Here is a 21,934-nt window from a genome sequence, read left to right as displayed (position 1 = left end):
ACGAAGGTGCACGAGACGAGACAAACCTAGCTCGCTTGCCTAAAAGCCCACGGGGACAGGACAGATGCTCATCAGAGGAGCTAGCAGATATTAACAAGCAACGATTCAACGAACGACACAGCAAGACTATGGCGGCCGGCCACAGGGGACGGCCATCAGCACCAGCGCACGGTGTCCCATCCGCGCCGATCAGATCTTGCTTGACAGGGACGCCGGCCGAGGAGCTGGCGGCGGAGCGCCGCTCTCCTGGTGCCCGGACGACTACATCTTGCGCACTGGCGGAGCTTGCCGCCAAAGGCAGGGGGAGCAACAGTGAAGGGTATATAGAATAAACTGTGTTAGTAAATGGCCAACGGTGAATGGAAAAGAACTTACACAGATGCAGGAGGCAAGGCCCCTGCTGGCCCTAAGGAAGCTCCGGTAAGTAACATGCATCCGAGTCCCTGCCGCTCGTCTCTCGCATCCATTCATTCCTGCCTAGCTTACCTACATTAACGCTGAGTGGGAGACTTACGGTAGCCCTACAATTTCGTGTTTTCATTTTAGACTATAAATATACATTTAAATTATTTTATTTTAGTCTACAAATTCTAGATCCGACGTGAAGCTAGAGACCGGCCGAACAGAGTCTTATTTGTCATCTTCAGTTCATCACCAAAAGGGGTGAACTAAATGCGTACATATATAACAAGCTGAATATACATTGCCATATTTAGAGGCTGCTTCAAGGAATTTCGTGTACATCACAGTTGATAACTGCATTTTCGTTACCGCACCAAACAAGGAACGAAATGCAAAGAGAAGCAAGTTTCAGTGTTCGACTGAAGAAATCAGATTATACGGGAAATTGGGAATAATGACGGCCTGACGGAAACCTGAGGCGATTGTCAAAGATGTTTTTTCTCTCTCAAATTGGAAATTTTCCCGCAAACTTGCACATGCAAATACATAAGATACAAGCTACACAACCTCCTTGAAGTTAACCTTCAAAACAAGAATATCCCTTGCAGTCAGGTGAAGCGAAAAAAAAAAAGGATGAACAAGACCAGTTTCCTAAAGGACTGTCATCATCTACAATGCTGCTCAAACAATTCATGCTGTTCGAAGGTTCTTGTCTGTTTGATCAGAAATTGTGGATAGCGAGTTTGATGAGAAGACTGCAGCTAACTTCTTGCCTACCCTAGTCGCAGCCTTCTGATCCTCTGTCAGAGAGGCAAGGCTCTTTAAACAGCAAATCCCTGAAGTCAGAACTGATGGCAGAGGTAGCAATCCACTTACAGAGCAAAAAGAGCTAGTCTAGGATATAGTGCAATGAAGATGCTGATATCCAGGCCCCCGGCTAATTTTTACAAGTCACCAGCTGCTGAGCTGTTCCGCGGCAGATAGAAGCAAGTCCACGCCTTCGTAATTCCTACTTTGCCGCCTAGTATCATCCTTCCTGTGGCGCTTTAGCATCCTTCTCTCATACTGTCTCATCCCCTCCATGGCTCTCTCCACGCTACACGATGAGCAATACCACTGTCCCTTGGGTATTGAAGTACGGCGAGGCGTTATGCAATACACATGATAGGCCTCATCACAGCCATCACACAGAATGGTCAGATCATCATCTTTGTCAGAGAGACAGACTCGGCAAAGGCATGATGGGCAGTACCAGCACGTTTTGTCACGCTGAACATTGCTAGCAATCTGCTTGGACTTCAGGCACCGAATGTGGTAGTACTTATATAGACAGTGGATGTGGCCACATATCAAGAACCTCTTGTCATTCTCTTCAGGATCTCCACATATCTTGCATGAACCACCTGTATCAATCTCTGGCAGTTCCAGATCCCCAACGGAGTCCATAACCATTGCTCTTGAGTTATCATTAGGTGTCTCTTCACATTTCGGAGGACTGCACACCTCAAGTCTATTGCAGGCAGCACAATTTCCATGCAAGCAATTCGGTTGGTAATGGGCTAAGGCCATGTCACCTTCAACTGGTTCATTAGTGCTGCAGTTTTCACAGTACCAGCTTCCAGTTGGTATGGGTGGAACAGGAAGCTCAGTGCATGAAATGTGGCAAGATAGCATGCACCTATTACATGTAAGAACACTTCTGCCTCTTGCTTCTTTGCCACACTGGTTGCAGCTACTGTCCTTTTGTAGATCAGAAACATCTACTGGATCTGATTGATCCAACTGGTTGAAGCCCTGTGAGCTTGAGGGTACCGACGTATTTGATTCAGACAAGTTCTTGGGTCCAGAGATGGTCATCACAGCTCCCTGCAGTAGTGGTAGTGTAATATTGAACAAGGCGGGGAAGGGCATAATCTAAACAGCAAAGCCAACAAGGCACTCACCTTAAACTCATCATCATCTGATCCTCTCTCTTTTCCAACCTAAAGAAAGTAATAGTAGGTTCCAGATTTCAATGCAAATGTGTATCAAGTAGACAAAACTGAACAAATTGAATACAAATGTATTCAATATTCAAGACATTCTTATCCGAAGTGAAATGCACAAAATTACAGAGATCATTCAGAAAGTTCAAGGCAAACAGAAAACAACACAGATACTGAGAACATCTAAATAAACCCAACCATCAAATACTTACCAGTTTTCTGTAGGAATCTTCTGTGAGGCTTGATAGACTATTTGCTAGGTCAATGATATCTTGACCAGCTGTTTTAAGATCTTCCCATAACTGCAATAATATCAAAAGTGCTAATTACCATACCACTATGAAAAAATTAGGAAATATATGCCTTCCAAAATAAAATGTGTACTCAGATTAGGTAAATAGAGATGCCAAACACAAAGCTTACAAGAACAGAAAGTAAATTCATATATCTGAACTACAAACATATAGCAACGATAACTGTTTAATGCAAAAGTAGGTACTGGACTCGTAAGACTCCAATCTGGTAGGTAGGATAGTGTTACGGACGCTTTCTATGGAAGAACATATCAACACAGGAAACGACAACAAGACAGTCCTTAAGGGTTACGATTAGGAGGTTAAAATCTGTTAAGGAGTTGTGTTTAATTCAGTTAGGATTAGGAGTTGTGTTTGATTAGGATTAGTCATGTATGGTTAGGATTCGGATATGTTAGGAAGTCTATTAGTTAGAAGTCAGATATGTTAGGGAGTCTGTTAGGCCCTAGTTCCTGGGCTATAAAGGAGCTACGATTGTAATCAAGAAGCAAGCAATAAGATACAATTTTTGGTTAACAGGCGCATTCAGAGCCTCATCGCATCACTGGCTGGAGAAGAGCTCCGCCGCGCACACGAGGGTGAGCGTGAGATACTACGTTATCCCCTCCGCAACTACCATGGCGCATACTTACCTCTCTGGCCATCTCTAGATTGCCTCAAGCGTCCTGCCCGTGCTAGATAGGCTAATTAGTGTAATGTTCATGTGATTGTGAACTGGATATAGCACAGTTGCTCCTACCAGCACAATGACCATGAATTTGTTATTCTTCTTTTTTCTCGAACCGGCAGGAGAGCTGCCTGTCATTATATTAAGAAGAAGAAAAGATCAAATACAAAACTAACATAGCAAGGCCAAACACACATAGAGCACACACACCCCAAAAGAAAAGGAAGCAAAAAGAAAAAGAAAAGGAACACTGGAATAGTAATTACAGATGCCACAACGGAGGGAAGATGCCCCTAGTGTCTATGGCTCAGGAAAACGACCTAAAAACCAGACCACACTCAAGACCAGAGGGATTCCAACTCAATGGCTCCTGCTGAGCACCAAAGAGCAGATTCATCTCTAATGCCCTGAACCAGATGAGATACACTAGGGCTTCTTCCCTCGAAGACACATTCATTGCGATGTTTCCAGATGAACCATGCTACCAACATGAACTCCGTCTTGAGTCAACCAAAAGCGTTGCTTCGAACCACCAATTTTGGAAAGACAGATGGTTGACCATCAAAGTGTTATAACCGGTGTTGATCTTGAAAAGGAATACAACGACAAGGCAATGGGACTAACAGAAGGAATTTTAATTAAACAAACTTGTATTATGATAAGTTAAAAGGAATTTAAATGTTTGCAGCTATTGAAGAGTTCGAGAAATTTCAAGTGCATGATGTAAAACGAGAAGAATATCACCGAAAAGTCATGAAATTGTTACCAGTTTCAGATCATGGATGAATAATCCGGGCGCATGCCCATAATTTCCATTTTTCATCCTTGAGTCAATCACACCAAAATCAAAATATCTAGTTCTTTCCTCATCTTGATGTACAGTTCTGCAAAGCACATTGCACAACAAGGCAAAGTTCTCTGATCTTAAAACGTCCATAAGGACATTCTGGCACTTAGCAGTGTTCCCATTTACTGTTCCATCATAATCCATTTCCTCTTTGTCAGCTACCTGATACAAATCACGAAAAAAGATTATTGGAAGCCGATAATATGATGATTTATCCTTTAAAAAGATTATTACAGCCATAGTATTCCCAACATCCAAAGAACTACATGAAAAGATTTGCAAGAGAAGAATGTTGATGACCTAATGTTCCATCCAAAGAGTTTGTAGCTGTTAGGAATAGCAACTTATATTCAATGGTAGCTCATGGGAGCAATATATAGAGTACATGAGGGGAACCCTAGACTAGGATATTACCATAATACCCTTAACTATTATACCCTTAACACCCCGTCAAATGCAAGGCGTACATTGCATTTGAAATAGGTGACACTAAGTAATGAACTTGGACAAAATAAAAGTAATACATCCAAAAATTATCTCTTCAAAGCTATCATAGAGTGGAACCTTAGTAATCTTGTCGAATCAAGCTAAAGAAATGCAAGACGAAGCACAGTAGTAGAGTCATGACGATGACAACAAAAGAATGTCCTTGGTACGATAAATAGCAAGACAACAAACGAATGCCACTAGAACTACGGAAAGACCAAGATGACAAAAGGATGCCCTAGATCAAGAATTGCAAATAAAGTAATGACGAGTAGCAAGACAACAAATGAAGTTGTCACTAAAGCTACGGAAAGATCTAGATGACTAAGCTACATCAATAACGACGGAAAAGAAAATGACGAATTGACGAAGGAATATGTGGACTCGTACAACATAGATGAACTCAAAGAGAGACGTAGACTTGGATGGATGCAATGGAAGACAACAGTAGCATAGGATATATATATAGATAGATAGATAGATAGATAGAATGTTTGTGTTACTGCATAATCCATAATAATGCAAGAATGTCTGTGATTTTGGAATTTTCATCAGTCCTGCCACTTACTATGCCAAATTCAGCATGACCATACAGAAGAGCATCACGAATGCATGTCCAAATGCCAGCACCCTCTTGTACATCTGGCAAACGCATCAATGTGTTCAAAACATATCTCCAATCACTTCTTTGCTTCTCAGATTTGTTTGTGTTACTACATAATTCATTCCCATGAGACCCTTCTTCCTTCATTGGCTGCACAATAACACTTTTTAGTACTTAACAGGTTAATCCAGAAGAAATATTGCAAAAGAGAGGTACTTTTAGTATTTAACTTCCTTACATGGAAGACAAGTCTTTCAGTCAGAATAAAAATGCAGTTAGTCAGTATAGTCTTGACTCACTACTGGTATCCATGTTTCTAGACTAATGGTACACCAAACAAGGTCATATACAGTTTTGACCCTTCTACAAGCAAAATCCAGCTAGAACCGATAATAAGTTCCAGTATTATGAATCACTGATACACCCAAGAAGTTGCTATAATAGATATTTGCAAACAATGTTTGCATGAATGCTGGTCCTAGACTTCCGATAGAGGGGGAAAGATACGTGTCGCCTCTGTTAAGTGTATATAGCTAATATATAAGGTTCATATAATCTAGGGCTAGCTGGCTTGTACCTACATCCTAATTGAATAAAGTGTGCATTTGTGAATAATCTCTTCTCCTAAAATTAGCATGGTACCGGAGCTCTAGGGTTTCACCTTATGTTGCGACTGCCACTGCATCCTCTGACCTTGCCACCAGCCAGGCTCTGTGGGGGTTGCAGCCTCCTTCCTCTGTTGCTCATGACACACCTGAGGATTGGCAATCTCTTGTGAAGGAAGAGTAGTATTGGATAATGTGTTGCATGCTTTTGATTTACTGTTAGCTTGATCAAAAGCCTGGGAAGAACGACTTCCATGCATTGTTGTAGTGAAATGTTCTTGATCAAATTGTGAACTCTTAGAAGAGCACAGCACGCCACAACTGCCATCACCGTCAAATGATCTTGCTTTCTGCTCCTCCTTCAATATCATTTGATCCCTTATCTTTTCAGCAACATCTTTTGGAACTTGTGGACACTGAGGGCGATTCTGCCAGCCAACAAGATGCCACTTCAATCGAGTTATGCCATGATAACCCTCAATACTGCACCACTTGCACTTCCAGTGTCCTTTTTCTTTCTCATATATCAGAGATTGTTCCCATGCACCATCCCTTAGCCTTGTTGGGCAATTGCGTACCTACAAAATTAGAGAACATGCCTCTTAAGTATGAACTTAAACTGAGGGATAAATAACAGCCTGAAAAGTAAACAAATATACCATTTCAGTGAAAAAAATGAATGACAGTAAAAGAGGAAGTTGGGCATGTCAAATGCTAACAAGCCATATCGACTTCAAAACTTTTCCTCTTCCCATTTTTTTAGGAAATTGGATGTGATTCTCTATGAATAATCTTTTCAATCTGGACACACAGGTAGGAATTTCTTAGTACAGTGGTATTCACTGTAAGTAGTAAAGTAGTACTGAAGCAAAGAAAGGAGAATACGTGGAACAGTGGAATGTAAAACTCGAACATACAAATATGTTGCCCAAATGGGAGAAGGTGCAGATACTACAACTAATATTTGAATCTCATGTTTCAATACTTTCTAGTTCTGATTTTCAAATGACAGGATACAGTTAGAGAATATTTTGTACTAAAAAGAGATTGGCCTGTTCTAGATCCAATTTACAAAAGGGCCCCATGCTGGTTGGTTCTTTGCAAATCCTAGTTCTTTGCATTTAGTGGTAACATGTTGGGCATAAAAGTTATGATACCTGTTCTATACTAAATTAACACGATAAAACAACATGCTACCGCAAAATGCAGAAAAAAGCGGCAAAATCAATGAGAAATTGGGAATTAAATATAAGTCACTGTAAGCCTAAAAGAATTGAGAAAGAGAGAGAAAGCAAGGCAATACCGCACACGGCCAAAGGTGCCATATATTGATCCTCACAGGATTAGTTTCCTAATTACATGATATTAGTTTCCTAAATATGGGGTTACAGAATATTGGCTAACCATATATGTAGGAGTAGTTTAAGGAAGGAAATCCTAACAATTAAAACATGCTAACACCCCCCGCAGTCACAGTAGGAGGCTCCTGGACGCCAAGACTGGACCGGAAATCAAGAAAGGCTTGGTCGGCAACCCCTTGGTCATGATGTTGACGAACTGCATGTTGGATGGGACATGGAGAACATGCACATGGCCGAGAGAGACCCTGTTGGCAGAAGAAAATGTCTTCCACGAACAAGTACAGCGAGAGCACACTCACACGAATGGCTCAAGCTTGGAGAAGAAGTGAAGAGGAAGGAACACCAAATGTATCGATCGTCCAAAGATTCATCCTCTGGTCTGGTGGTCAGGAGTCTGTATTTATAGTGTCATTCGGGGTGTAAACGTACAAGTACGCCCTTACAGAGATAACGGTACAAGTTACAGCTATACTACAGGGACCCAGGACCGGTTGAACTTATACAGCCCGTGCTCTGGTAAAAATATTTTTACCCCTCCCTAGAAGATATTATATATTATGGCAAATACAGTGGTGCAAGCAGCCATAGAGGTGCGATGCTGAGCCGGTCGTCAAGTGTGGCACGACGCAGCACTGTCCCAGGTGTTAGGATGATCTCCACTTGCACTGACATTAAGTGCCGTTCACTTCGTGTCAGATGACTGCAGGGCAGTGCCGAACTCAGGATTTCTAAGTTGGGCATTCAAACTTCGACGGTAGCATAAAGTATTCAATGGAAAAGAAAAGATTCACAATATTAAACTCCATAATATAATATAAATTATTTATATTGGAGACAAACTCAAATAGTTATACAAATTACACAATAACTAGTATGATTTAACTATGCGCTTCTTCATGAATTGAATGCGCAATATCAGGAACTCGTCCATGACTTGCTTGACAAACCAGCGCTCAATGAATGTAGCCAGACAGCTATTCAACAATTAATTCCCTATTCCATTTCTTAGCTTATTCTTTGCATAATTCATAGTACCCTCTCAACACTAGCAGTTGCTGACACCAATTTGAGAAGCTTGTAAACAATAGGATACATGAGACTCTTATCTCTTCTAACAAGCATGACTGGAAGCTCCCAAGATTTTACATTTCTAAACCTTTTACGCATATCTTTAATAAAGAGTTTGAGTGTGTAATTAAGAGATATCAAATACTTGCTTGAGAAGTCCATAGGATAAAACCAAGCAAGTTTAAACGAGTCATCCGGGTCATACGCAGCAAATTGATTGCATACCTATACATATGCCAAATACACATACATATGCTTAATTATTTGACAAAAGATTTAGGCATTCAGCTAAATGCCCTTGAATCAAGGGAGGTCCGCCCCTCTTGCAGGGGGGTGTCCTTCCTTTGTTAATATTTCCTCCAGAGGTTAGCTACCTCCTCCACCTGGAGAAGGAGCAACTTGATGAGCTTTTACAGCCTCTGGAGGTTGTAGTCTCTGTGGGGAGCTCGAAGCCTTAGGGCTCTGGAGTAGGACCAGATGGCAACTCCCTGGTAATGCCCATGGGCTAGGGCATTTCCCTCAACAGACCCTTTCCTTGACAAAATGAATGTCGATCTCAATGTGCTTCGTTCGTCAATATTGTTCAGGGTTGGCTAACATGTAGACTGCACTAACATTGTCACAATAGACAACAGTGGTGGGCTGCAATGGCAAGTGAAGTTCTTGGAGAAGCTGACGTATCCAACAACGGCATGAGCAACAGCACGATACCAGCCTTAGCATTGGAGCGGGAGATAGTCATCTGGCGCTTGGAAGACCAAGAAATCAAATTATTCTCAAGGTAGATGTAGAACGTCGGGTGTTAGGACATCCAGCCCAATCCACATCAGAGTAAACGGTGAGAGTCGTGGTCGAGGATGCGTGAAGATGCAAACCATGGTCCAATGTGACCTTGACGTACTGCAAGATATGCTTGATGAGCGCTAGATGAGGCTCGTGAGGATCATGCATGTGAAGACAGGCCTGCTGAATGGCATAAGAGATATCTGGCCTTGTAAGAGTTAGGTACTGCAGTGCGCATGCAACTAGGGCGCCAGCAGAAGAAGACAACTTGGACTGAGTGTCAACAGGAGTGGTGGTAGAATGGCAACCGCTCATGTCAGCCTGTTGGAAGAGATCATTTGCATATTGTTTTTGAGAGAGAAAAATCCTAGAAGCAGATCATGACACGGAGATGCCGAGAAAGTAGTGAAGGTCTCCAAGACCCATCATAGAAAACTCGTTGTGCATGCAATTAGTGAGCCGGGTGAGGAGCTCTGTAGAAGATGTCGTGATGATGATATCGTCAACATGTAATAATAGAAATGATGCCCCATTTCCAGCGTGAAGAGCAAACAAGGACGTGTTGGAGGTAGAGGTGATGAATCTCAATGATGCAATGTGGTTGGCAAAGCATTGGTACTAGGCGCGAGGAGTCTAATTGAGACAATAAAGGGATTTTAACATGTGACAGACGTGGTGTGAACGTCTTGGATCCACAAAAACGGATGGCTATTCGTAATAGATAGTTTCATCAAGAGTGTCGTTAAGGATATTTTTTACTTCAACACGAATGGGCCAGGAGCGAGATAGGACGATGCTGAGGATGATGCGAATAGTGGTCGGTTTGACAAACGGGCTGAATGTCTCATCGTAGTTGATCCCTGGCTGCTAAGGATAGCCTTGAACAACACAACAAGCCTTGTAGTGCACCAAGGATCCGTCGGAGTTGAACTTGTGCTTGAAGATCCATTTTCTAGAGACGACATTGGCACCAGGAGGCCGAAGCACAAGGGTTCAGGTGCCATTGTTGATGAGGGCCTTGCGCTCTTTTGCCATAGTTTGCCGTCAGTGCTCAGCCTGCATGGCAGACTAGTAAGATTTTGGTGCAAAAGAGATGCCGACGTTGAGGACAAAGAAGCCGTATTTCTAGACAAGGACGACGATGCCATCCTTAGCCCGGGTTCGCATTGGGTGCAGACCAAGGCCAGGGCATGCCGCGCCCGCTGCTGATGTCGGCGCAGTCGAGACCGATGCGGGGGCTACAGTAGCAACTGGCCCCGACGTAGAGGCCGCAAGGGGTGCAACCGAATGTGTTTGCCTAGCTGACACGCATGGCACATGTGCTTATTGGGCTTTATTGTCCGAGGGATGACTGACTGTTGAAGCGAGATGATGGCGTCGCGACCAGGATGACGAAGGCGGCAATGCCACACATCGGAAGAAATCGCAGACAACATCAAGGCGGAGGCGGTGGAAGGTGCGGCAGTGGAGGGGAAGGTGTAAATGTCGCCCCCACTATTGCAGCGACATATTATGTATTATGCCCTTCGTTCGTAGGTCCTTCACAGTAAAGCCAAAATGGTCCAATTCTATAGAGCAAGAATTATCATGAGTAAATTTACGAATGGACAAAAGATTGCGAACCAAGGAAGGGACATCATGGATATTATTTAGATGAAAAGATGTCCCTGACGGTGTATGCAAAAGAGAATGGTCAGAGCGGAACACGAGGATGGAATTCCCGTTCTCGACCATGACAAAGGAGTGGGAAGAGGAGAAATACGACATAAGATACCATCATCTGGAGTCATGTGCTCAGGCGCCGAAGTCTACAACCCAGTTGCATGGGGTGAGCTGAAGGATGTTCATGGCAACGACGAGACTAGCGTTGTCCCAAGATGTCTGCGTGGCCACAGGCGTCGACAGCTGAGACTGGTACAGAGGGGCCGCAGTGGTGTTGTAGGCGTGTGGTAGGCGAGAGCTGAGGATGTTGGGGCTGCCATAGGGACAAGCAGGCCCACCTTGAGGGACCTCGTTGTAGGGCGTCAGCCACTGGCCCTAGCCGGGGTTGATGTAAACCCAGGGCCAGTCGGCAGTGTGAAGCGAGGGGCAGAGCCACTACCCAGGCTGCCACCGTAGCCCCCTCCGCCCTTCTTCTTGCCCTTGTGCTTCTTGTTAGAGGAGCCGCCGCTGGAAGAACTGCCATTGCAAGAGGATTTGATGGCGGTGGAGAGGAGAGCCGACGCAACTTCAACTTTGGTGGTGTTGACTAGGCACATCTCCTCCATGAGAAGCTTGTTGTGAGCGCTAGGGGAAGTTAGGAAGAGGGGCATGGACACGGCGATCGCCGTAGCGGCACCTGCCATGGTTTTGTTGAGGCCGTAGAGGACGTTGAGGACGAGCGTGCGGTCGGTGATGGGAGAGTTGGTGTTGTGAAGAGCATCAGCAAGGTGCTTTTGCTCCTCGCAATAGGCAGTAATGAGAAGTAGCGTTGTTGGAGAATGTGGAACTCGTTCAACAGAACGATGGCACAACTCTCCTTATTGCCACAAAAGAGTCTCAGTCGCAGCGTAGAGATCACGCGTGGTTTGGTCCTGCTTGAGGATGATGTCGAGGACGTCGCCGGTGATGGACCCATACATGATGGATCAGACGGAGTAGTCGGTCTGCACCCATGTGGCTTTGTCGAATTGTTCAAGAGCAGAGCCGTTGACGTGGTGGAGCAGACCATGGTGTCTGAGTAGAGCTTTGAAGAAGATGCTCCACTTGGAGAAGTTGGCGGCGTCATGTTCCAGGAGGATAGGGACTTGCGCAGGTGAGGAGCCGGCAGGGTTGCGGCAACAGGCAGGCTTGAGGTGGGAGGAGGTGGGATGTGCGGCGTATCAACGCCTAGAGAAGTGTTGTGGGTGGAGTTCTTGGTGGACATGGCAGCGGAAGAAGCTCAGGATTGTGAGATCCAAACTGATACCATGAAAGAATTGAGAAAGAGCGAGAAGGGAAGGCAATCCCGCACAAATAAAACACGCTAACAAAACCAACCAGATTCAGCTCCAATAAGAGAAATCCCAGCTTAATCCTGGATCTGACAGTTTGCAGAAGTATTTAACAGGAAATCAGGAACTAATACACACTGTGTTGACCAAGCTACCCTTGGTAAAGCAGATTTGCCAACTAAGCATAAAAGCCTACGTTATACCATAATTAATGTAATTCCCATTGTGGCAGAAAGTTTCACAAGCACAAGCTATAGATCTAATGCATGCACCTGATGTTCTTTCACATCTCTATAATCAACTGGTAAAGCATGGGAAGTATGAACCCTTTGACTTATTCTAGTTCCTACAAAGCTTACATTTGAAATCGACAATGAAGTATCTCAGCACAATGAACAGATGAGTATGGCATCACAGGATCAGTAAAAAGGGGAAAACAGAACACTGTGCACAAATACAAAGGATACCTCACTAGATTCATTATTTATTGACAGTTGAGGATGATTCACACATGATGGACTATCGTTCTGCAGTCGTTCACCGGCAAGAATATGTGGCCTGGAAGGAACATGTTGCCCAGCCTTATTCATTTTGAGTCTTCTCTTTGTCAGAACATGTTGTCTTGCCTTTGCAGAAATTTCTATAGGAACACTTGGGCACTTAGGGTGACGAAATGCACCAGCTAGATGGTAATGGAGCCTAATTTTTTTACCATACCCATCCATTCCACAATACCTACACCTCCAATGCCTTGCAATTTCATCAACAATAATTATGTGCTTCCTTGTGTTAAACCCAGTTTTCTGACGTTTCAATATCTACAAACAAGTTTAAAGCTCAGAACATAGCATATTTTCCATTTACTACAACACAAAGAGAACATATTTACATACTATATTTATTAAAATAAGAATACAAATGCATGTTAAAATACAGGGGAGTGCCCCTCTTTCCCTATAAGTAGTTTTTGTTTAACCCTCTTTCCCTATAAGTAATTTTTGTTTATCATTATTTCCTCAGCATACTATCTTTTTGCATTTTTGTGTCTGAAGCAAGCAGCAGCTCTTACAGTATAAAGCTTATGGCAACACTCTATTTTCAACTATTAGCATCTGCAAATAAATAGAAGTCCATAACAGTCCTACTTGTTTTCAGATTTCCCTAAATAGTCAATACTATTTTCTTGCCACAAAAAGTGAGTCAAATCTAACCAATAACACAATAGCAGAAACACAACAAACAACTTCCCCCGGGGCCAACCGTCTTTTTTTTCCCTCTAAGGTTCATGAAGGACAACTACCTTGGTATTTTGTGAATTCTCGGTGTTCTTGTCCACAGTCTGGTGCTTATTGTTGATTCCTTGATGTGTTCTGCTGTGATCCATTGCCCAAGGCTCTTCGGGCTGATCACAATGTTTAACTGGTCTGCCACTACTTTCTGCACCGCATTGGTTGCTTCCAGCTGCCACCTTCTCAAAGAAGCAAACCAAAATATATGGGTAAGTTCCAGTGCTAGAATATTTGTCTACATAATTAAGAATGGTTATAAAAAATAGGGTTGTATCTGGGCCAAAGACCCTTCTCAGTGTTAACTTGTATGAACTTTGCATGGAGGTTTCAAAAATCATCACAAGAGAGAGAGAGAGAGAGAGAGAGAGAGAACTAGGGGGGGGGGGTCTCTATGGCCCTGCAAAATTTCAGGTCAAGCTCAAATGCAGTTGCAAGATATGAAAGTTGCACCCCACACCCCAAAAAAAAAAAGAGAAAGAAGGAAGAAAGAAAGAAAGAGGGGTAGTAAAAAAATGTTGCAAATACTAAGGATTTGCCACCTCGATGTCTCACCAACATTTGGACTGGCAAATCCTCATAATTCTCTTTTCCTTTACTTTCCTTTCCCAATGACATGGTTACTGCATTAACTACCAACAATATGATAAACTTGTAAGGTGTAAAGAAAAGGAATGGGATATGCATGTGATACCTCATTAATAGCATGCTTATCTAATGTTTGTGTATGTGTAGCATTTCTTGAAGGTTGTTGCTCATTCTCACATTGTACAGTCCCTTCCCCTTGAATTTGTGTGTCAGAAACTTGATCCTCGTCAATTTTAAAGTCAAAAGTACTAAAAAGAAGGCGCATTGTTCTTTTCTCTTCAATGAAGTTTGATACTTTCTTTGAAATTTCCTTTGGAACGTTCGGGCAGCTCTCATCAGTGAGATGAGCCTTCAAAGTAGTTACACCACCACTTCGACACAGAGAACAGAACTTGCATTGCCACCGTCTTTTATTTCCATCAAGATCCACTGCATGCTCCCACCCAATATCTCTTGCTCGTAACATGGGAACCTGCAAACCAGTGTGAATTGTGTCCCACAAGGTTAATAAGAATGCTCAGCAGAAACCAAAATCTCATTGAAGATATGAAATTAATCAAACTATTGTCGTAATTAAGTATTTAAGTACAAGGAATGGGTGAAAGGTTTACAATAATTTTGCCCTTTGGTGTTAGTCTTCAAGGACAAAATTTAGTAAAATTCGCATCTCAAAGTTACAAAGTCATATTTTATCGACAATGTTGATTTCACAATGATCTATGTGCAGTGGTTTGGTCAAATTAGATCACCCTTTGATAATTTTGTCATTTCTTTCTTAACTTAGATTTAAATCATCTGCTACATAGTCGCATCTGTCACTAAATTTGAGTTAAATAAGTCAGTAGGTCACCACACACGTACATTCCAAGTCCACAAGTATACGAGTCACTTATTTTAATTTCTAAATAAATCAAAAAATAATATTGTAACTATCTAAAAAGGTAGTGCATATGTTCTAAAATAAAAAAATGTAATAACTCCGGATATCACACTGAATAAAAAAGAAATCAAAGAGCAAAAAGTGCTTCTTGTCTGTTTATATACCCTGGGAGAAGTAGGATCCTGATGAGCCATACTCGTTTGGTTAGTGACTTCTTCAAGAACAGAAGTGCCCATTCCAGCTGGCCCTACTGAATCGGCAGGTAGAAGATCCTTCTCGAAGTTGGCACCATCAGAAGAGCTCTTAGTCTTTACATTATTGCCACCATTTTGTCCAGCTCGCTTCCTCCGTCTCTCTCGTTTCTTCCGCAAATGCTGCCTTATTTCCTCAGCGACGTCTACTGGAACTTTAGGACACATTTTGACATCCAAATCACCAGCTAGATGCCGCTTGAGTCTAGATACACCACCACCATACCTAGTCAGGCCGCAATACATACACTTCCAATGTTGCCTATTTTCATCAATCATTATGCCATACTTCCATCCCATATCCCTACTTTTCCAAAAGGTATCTTTACTCTGCAAAATCATAAAGTTTCAAATTATGGTGCAGAAGAGGTAAGATCCAATTTTGGCATTAAATATCCGAATTTCAGCAGATCAGCCAAGCCATAACAACTGAATGCCCTAAAGAATGTATAAGGTAAGAAGGTCATAGTAAGTGATGAAACAAAATGTCTAAACAAAGGAATATTGCCTACATAGCATTCTAATTTCATAGTTAGAAAAGTGTTCCGTAGGTGCAAAAGCCAAGTGTTCAGCATTTCACCAGCAAAATGCTAACTGAGTGGAACAGAATGGTGTATCTTCAAAAAATTGCATGTGCAACATTGTAATATCCAAAAATACATGGAAGGCTGGCAAGAGACTTTCGCCTCAGCCCAGAGCAATACCCTCTCCCCTCTCTCATGATGCCCATGAAGTTAATGGAACCAGATGATATAGTTAACTAGAGAATATGAATCTTGAGAAATTTCCTTCTGTCAACGCAGCTAACTATGATAAAAAAAACTGAATAGAAAACTGCCTCCATACTGAAGGGAAATTTAACACAACATAAAGCTAGGAATCAATGTTAATAAAACATAAACCTCGGAAGCAATGTAGCTTTTTAAAGGAAAAAAACAGAGATTCACCCAAAATAATTCACTGTATAAAACAATTTAGTCCTATTGGAACCAAAGAATCCACACTTACATTCTAGAAGGTGAAACCCATAGAATTTATCAATCAGATATGATGAAAAGCTGGAAAAATAAACTGTATTGAATAAACAGAAGCACTGTTGTTTGATCCATAGTATCACATTCTTAAAGAAGCATAGAGAGGGGGGGGGGGGGACGTGCCCTCCATCATATCAAGATTTGCTTGATTCACAATAAACTAATCAGAGTTGAATGTGAAATTAGATCTACAACTCCAATGAGGGACTACATAGATTTTCATCTAGAATGTACCAACATGAGCAATAATACAGTGTTGATACCAAAAAAACCACAACAGGAACAAATGGACTAAATCATGTAACATATAGACAATCAGATAGGAAGCTTGTCGAATATCTAAATACAGAGTATATACGTATAAAGAGTATACCATATATGGATAAGGTATGCCGTGTGCATGTTTAACAATTCCGGATATTACGAAACTAGACCTACGGTATCTGATACTCCCGGAGATCTAGTAGACGTATACTAGGAAGGTCTCGATTGGTTATCCAACTCGAGAACAACTAGTATCCCAACCATATTTATCTAATCTTTCTTAGTGGACAAGATGAAGGATTCCTAATCGACTACGGCGAGATAGGAGCTGGTACAAGACCCCTACATATAAGGCGAAGACCTAGACCCCTGGGGGAGACTCTTTTTTCCCGAAGGAGGACAACTCATCTGCAACTCGACGCAAGCAGTAGGGCCACAAGAGATACTTGGTGACTTCCTCATTAGTCTAGTTTAGATCTCATCTACTCCTTGTAATAGATCTAGACATCTTGCTTGTACTCGAGTGAATACAGATACATCATCAACCATACAAGACGTAGGGTATTACTCCAATTGAAGGTCTGAACCTGTACACATCGCGTGTGCCTCGTCTCCTGATTGATTCTTAAATCACGAAGACAATCCCGTTATTCTTACGGACATATTGTCTGGAAAAAACCCTCGACAAAGCTCTTAATCTACTCACTAATCAGATAAGTCATCAACCTAATTTGAGCACAGCATATCAGCAATTAGATAACAAGCTTTTAATCTACTCACTCATCAATGCTTCAGCATTTTGATAACCGTAGTATATTTGCTGAAGCATATTAGTGATACCCTTCCTTTGTGATGCAACAACATCCTTACCTTCTAACCACACACCACCAAGTGAAGAATCAGTCTTTTGCAGGCACCCATCATTTCCATGTAATCATTCTATATTACAAGATAAAGTACAAACTTTTTGCAAGCACACAAGCTACAAACACTAGAACTTTGAAAATTCCAAGTTAGGAGCTGCAATCTCTTTCCATTTCAGCATAGGGTATAGTAGGTTTTTAGTGAAGTCTAAAGATTATACCTGCTGCGCCGGCACATCTCCGGCCTTGTGCTCGAGCTCCGGTTGTGATTGTGGCTCTGGCTCTGGCTCCGGCTCCGGCTGTGACTGCGGTTGCCGGCGCCTCTTGTAGGTGCGTAGAGCCTCCTGGGAGGACGAATCCCTGAAATGCACCTTTCCATTTCCCTTGCTCGCCTCACCGTCCATTATCCTCCCCTACCAGGGTTTCGGCCAAGAAACCAAGAACCTGAATCAGAACCAACCAAAATCCTCAGTCCGGAGCATTCCAACAACACAATAAACAAGAACCAACTCCCGGAATTCCCAGCAAAAGAAGCCCGACCAGAAAGATTCAACCTAGCCACCAAGGAAGTTCAAAATTTTGGGGAAAAAGAACGCGGTCAAAACGACAAGAACCATCGGAAAGACATGCAGGAATGGTTTCGATTAGTACCGGAGCCTCGAGACGAAGCCGAGGCGATTGACGACGAGCTGGATTTGGGGGCGAATGGCGGGGGATTTCGGAATTCAGGTCATGGACGGGGGCGGAAATGGAGAGGAAGGGATGTGAAATGAAACTGCGGCAATACAATAGAGCGGGGGGGGGGGGGGGCTGTATTGGATACAAGACTAAGTGGGGAGGAGACTGACAAAAATCCGGCACCACTTGCATTGTGAGAGTTTACTGCCTTTCTTTTTCTGCTGCCTTTCCAGTCCCCAAAACCGAAAGAACCCCTCTCAGCTTTCCCTTGTTCTTGGTGTTTACCCCTGCATGGGCAAACTCTTTTCAGTTTTTTTTTGTTTTTTATCCTCTAACAATTCTGTTTTCATGGCTTTTGGTTTGTAATCTAGTGCATGAATAGTCTAAGAAAATTTTGTCATATGCTTCAAAAAGCAAAAGGAATTTTGTCATTGCCCTGGCTGTGTTGTGTGCAATATTTTTGTAACACGTGAAGTAATACGATGCAATATTTTCGTATTTTGATTTTTCAGCCTTGCCTTATATTAGTGTAAATGTGTACTAGTTTTGGATGATATCAAAATACTTCGGTGATTCTCTTTGCTTGTAGTACTTTACAGAAAGAAAAGCGTTACTGAGTTCAATGGATGGTTCACTGCTGCATTAGTAGCAGGGGTTACCTAATCAAGGGGGTAGTAATTAGTCCTAGTAATGGTATTCTCAAAACAGATGATTCCCATTGCTCCTTGTTGGTTTCTGGTGCATCATCCCAGTAGATTTTTTATGTGACACTTGGACTAGAAAATGGCAGGGTACAAAGAACCTGTCTTTCTTCACCAAAAGAATGAAAGACAAAATTTAGTACGAGGTTTTAAAACAAAAGGCAGTAGAAGGCTAGGATGTAATGTTGTGGCTGGTAAATTCCCAAATCTGAGTTTGTGTGATCTAGGGAAATATTGCTGGAACCTTGCTGGTTTCAGTTCATTTGTGGTCGGCATAAATCATAATTTCCTGAAAGATAAAGGTGTTCTTCAGGAAGTGCATTTCATGGACAAATGTTTCAGTTAAGATAGCTTAAATTCCATCGTTTCAAAAAAAGATTGCTTAAATTCCACATATTCTTGCATTCCCCCCCTGCCAGATTACTACTGACATTGCGAGTACAGCCAAGCGGGATGCCTCCCATTCTCAAGCCGTTTCTTCGGTGAAAATTCCAGAAAGGTAACTGATTAGGCCAAAAACTAAAGCTGCCTGCATGTTCGCCTGAATGTGCCATGTAGTTTGTTAGGGGTGATTGGCAGGACGCCTTCAGTTTTTTATCTACTGCATGATGTAGCAAAAAAGAAAAAGGGGAAAATATTTTCTTTTTATCTACTGCGTGATGTAGCAAAAAAGAAAAAGGGGAAAATATTTTCTTTTTAACAAAAAGAAAATAAGTGTTTTGCAGAAGGGGAAAAAATTGAATGCTGAAATAGTACAGGGGATGATGCATGCACTGGCTTTCAATTTTTTTTTCTACCTACCCTGGATTTAGTTCATTTGGTCAGCAAAAGCACATTCTTAGCAGACAAATGTAACATTTTGTTTTGTTTTTTTGTCTTGCAATGGAATACTCTGTTGATTTGATTCTAACCTTTAAGAAGGGAAATGTCATAGAACGGAGAGCACTCTGCATTAGCTGTAGTGGTTATCTAATCAAGGTATCAAAAAGAAAAGATTCCCACTGCTCTTGCAGGTTCTTGGTGCCTTATCCCCATCGACTAAATCAGACAACTGGACATGAAACAACAGGGTCGGAAAAAAAACAATCTTGACTGACCAAAAATAAGTGGAAAAAAAGGCAGTGTGCATCCCCATATCCAAACTATTGGGAATGCATCAGCATGCGTGCTATTTCATCTTTTATTCGAAACTGAATTCCAAATGTTAATTTTTCAGATTGTGTAGAGTCACACACATCCTCAATATGTGAACATGGGTGCGGTTCCCCAAACTTCTGCCATTCAGTTAAAGCTCTGCTGCCTGTGCATCTCTTTATGGCCACCTCCAAACACACCCTAAATTCTTATGATCTTGAGACAAACAGACTCGGCAATCTCTTTTGGATTTCAAACTGCATTGCTAATTACAACAACAAATACTTTTTTTGTCCTTGTGTTGCCGTTCCTGACAAAGTCTTTTCCTGGGGCACTAATAGCATGTACTGTAACGCGTAGCGAAATATGGGTTGTTATACCGCGATAAATTTTAGTGAAGATGGCATTTTTTTGGCTTTCTTTCCCCCTAATTCTTGCCCTGTTCCTCTCCTTGGTTTCTTGTCCTTCACCATCGTTCCAGATTACCACTGACATTGCAAGAACTGCCAAGTTCCTCACCCTGTTTTCCTGGCAAAAATCCCAGGAGATCAACTGATGTGGCCAAAAACTAAAGTTGCTTGCTTGATGTGCTGGATTTACCAACTAGTTCGTGAGCGGTGTTGACAGTAAGCCAGGAACTGAAGCAGCATAGATCAGATCAGAAAAGGTGTGCCAATCTTACGAGTTATGCTATTTTTTTTTCTAGAATACGCAGTGCGCATCTTTGTATTAAGACGGAAAAAGTTCAAGCACAACGTCCTAAAATAGGTCTAAATGTTTTACATGTGCAGGAGATATTACAAGAGGAGAAACAACTAGAGCTCATCTATTGAAATCCAAGAGGTTGCATGCAGGCTGAAACAACAAAGGAGAACACCACCCGGTTTACGACTCCGTGGAGTTCATCCTAGATCAGTTTTTCTTCAGTTTTACCTCTTTCAGGAACTCAGTTTTTCGGTTTTTCCTCATGCGTTTCCCTTTCTTTTTTGCCCTTTTGGAAAGTTTTGAGTTGACAGCTTGGTAGGGTATGATGCATTGGTACAATTTCAGAAATTTTCGGAAAAACCAATTTCGTTGAGTTCAAAAGAACAACATGTCAATGTCAATATCCAGGAGCTGTTTAAAAGTGGGTTGCCAATACACTACATTCCAAATCATATTTCTTTCACAAAGTTCTGAACTCATAGCATAACTAATATTACCCTGGATCTAACATATCAAGTTTACAAGCTTGATTCCTTGATTTTGTTTCTTCTGTAAACTACTAAAATAAGTACCCCAGTTTTACAAATCCTAAGCTAGCCGTGTTTAATCAAAAGTGTTGGTGAAAATCCCAACTAATTGCTCAATTTGAGTGGTTTGTTGCTATAAATGTATCTCAACTCACTTTCGGGTCAACTCATGAACTCAATTCTTTCATTTATGAAAATAATAGGCACTGCAAGATAATGGCTCTTCTTCTCTGGAGCATGAAAGAAGTACAAAATGAAGTGTCAGTTAAGCAGTATACATGTTGTATCTCGTTTAGCTTGTTGTTGTAACATCTCTGTTTGGCACCTTCGAACTGCCATTATGTAATTGCACCTTATTCTATTTCCTTCTTTAATGAAAGGGCAGAGCACCTGCCATCTTCCTTCAAAAAAAAAAAAATTGCAGGTGGGTTTATTCAGAAAAAGCATTCCTTCTCTAATTGTCATTCTTTTAAACAGAAACGAAGGTATTTATTCAGAAAATTCTACCTCACTAATCAAAACAGCGTTTTTTTTTTTAAAAAAAAGAAAATTATGTGGAGGTCCTTATTTCTGCAGCCCAAAGGCAAAACTGATTGTATGGTACGACAGGCACGAACAATAATTTGTATCATCTTTCGTCAAATTGTTTCTGAACTCATCTCTGCACAATGCATTCTCTGAAGACTCGGATCAAGTGTGAACCTAGCAGGAACAAAAAACCAGAATATTTTGGATCAATTTTTTTGTGTACATGTGGAAACCCTGTAATATCTTGACATAATACGCACCAATCGTGGCATGACAGGTAGCAAACATTGGTTACTTTGAACTGGCAGGCCTGGTGTATGTATACATCCATGTGATGTGACCATGCCTGCAACATGCACGCCATGGCGTGCAGTGCCTGTGCCATCAGTTTGGTGAAGGTC

General features: G+C 41.9%; 1 protein-coding gene and 1 long non-coding RNA gene across 3 annotated transcripts; one reads left to right on the top strand and one right to left on the bottom strand.

Annotated features, from left to right (window-relative positions):
* The first annotated feature begins 88 nt into the window (after positions 1–88).
* Positions 89–21,412, top strand: LOC133904430 (uncharacterized). Its single transcript, XR_009907485.1, has 3 exons — positions 89–420; positions 20,318–20,440; positions 20,565–21,412. It is a non-coding gene; the product is annotated as an uncharacterized LOC133904430 (long non-coding RNA).
* Positions 885–18,053, bottom strand: LOC133904415 (uncharacterized). 2 transcript variants are annotated; one of them, XM_062345921.1, is made up of 12 exons: positions 17,912–18,053; positions 17,482–17,704; positions 15,013–15,429; positions 14,075–14,440; positions 13,395–13,562; positions 12,562–12,912; positions 5,967–6,488; positions 5,270–5,455; positions 4,135–4,377; positions 2,600–2,689; positions 2,346–2,384; positions 885–2,268 (listed from the first exon to the last, which is right to left on the bottom strand). In XM_062345921.1, the coding sequence occupies exons 2-12, from the start codon at positions 17,662–17,664 to the stop codon at positions 1,354–1,356; spliced, it is 3,480 nt and encodes a 1,159-aa protein (XP_062201905.1). In that variant the 5' UTR covers positions 17,665–17,704; positions 17,912–18,053; the 3' UTR covers positions 885–1,353. The 2 variants fall into 2 exon arrangements, with proteins under 2 accessions (XP_062201905.1, XP_062201913.1); XM_062345929.1 differs by lacking the exon at positions 12,562–12,912.
* Positions 21,413–21,934: the final 522 nt, after the last annotated feature.

The sequence above is a fragment of the Phragmites australis genome, chromosome 2 (genome assembly GCF_958298935.1).
Source record: "Phragmites australis chromosome 2, lpPhrAust1.1, whole genome shotgun sequence".
Lineage (NCBI taxonomy): Eukaryota > Viridiplantae > Streptophyta > Magnoliopsida > Poales > Poaceae > Phragmites > Phragmites australis.
Note: the sequence above shows the minus strand (reverse complement) of the source record. Positions and strands in the feature narration are given on the sequence as shown.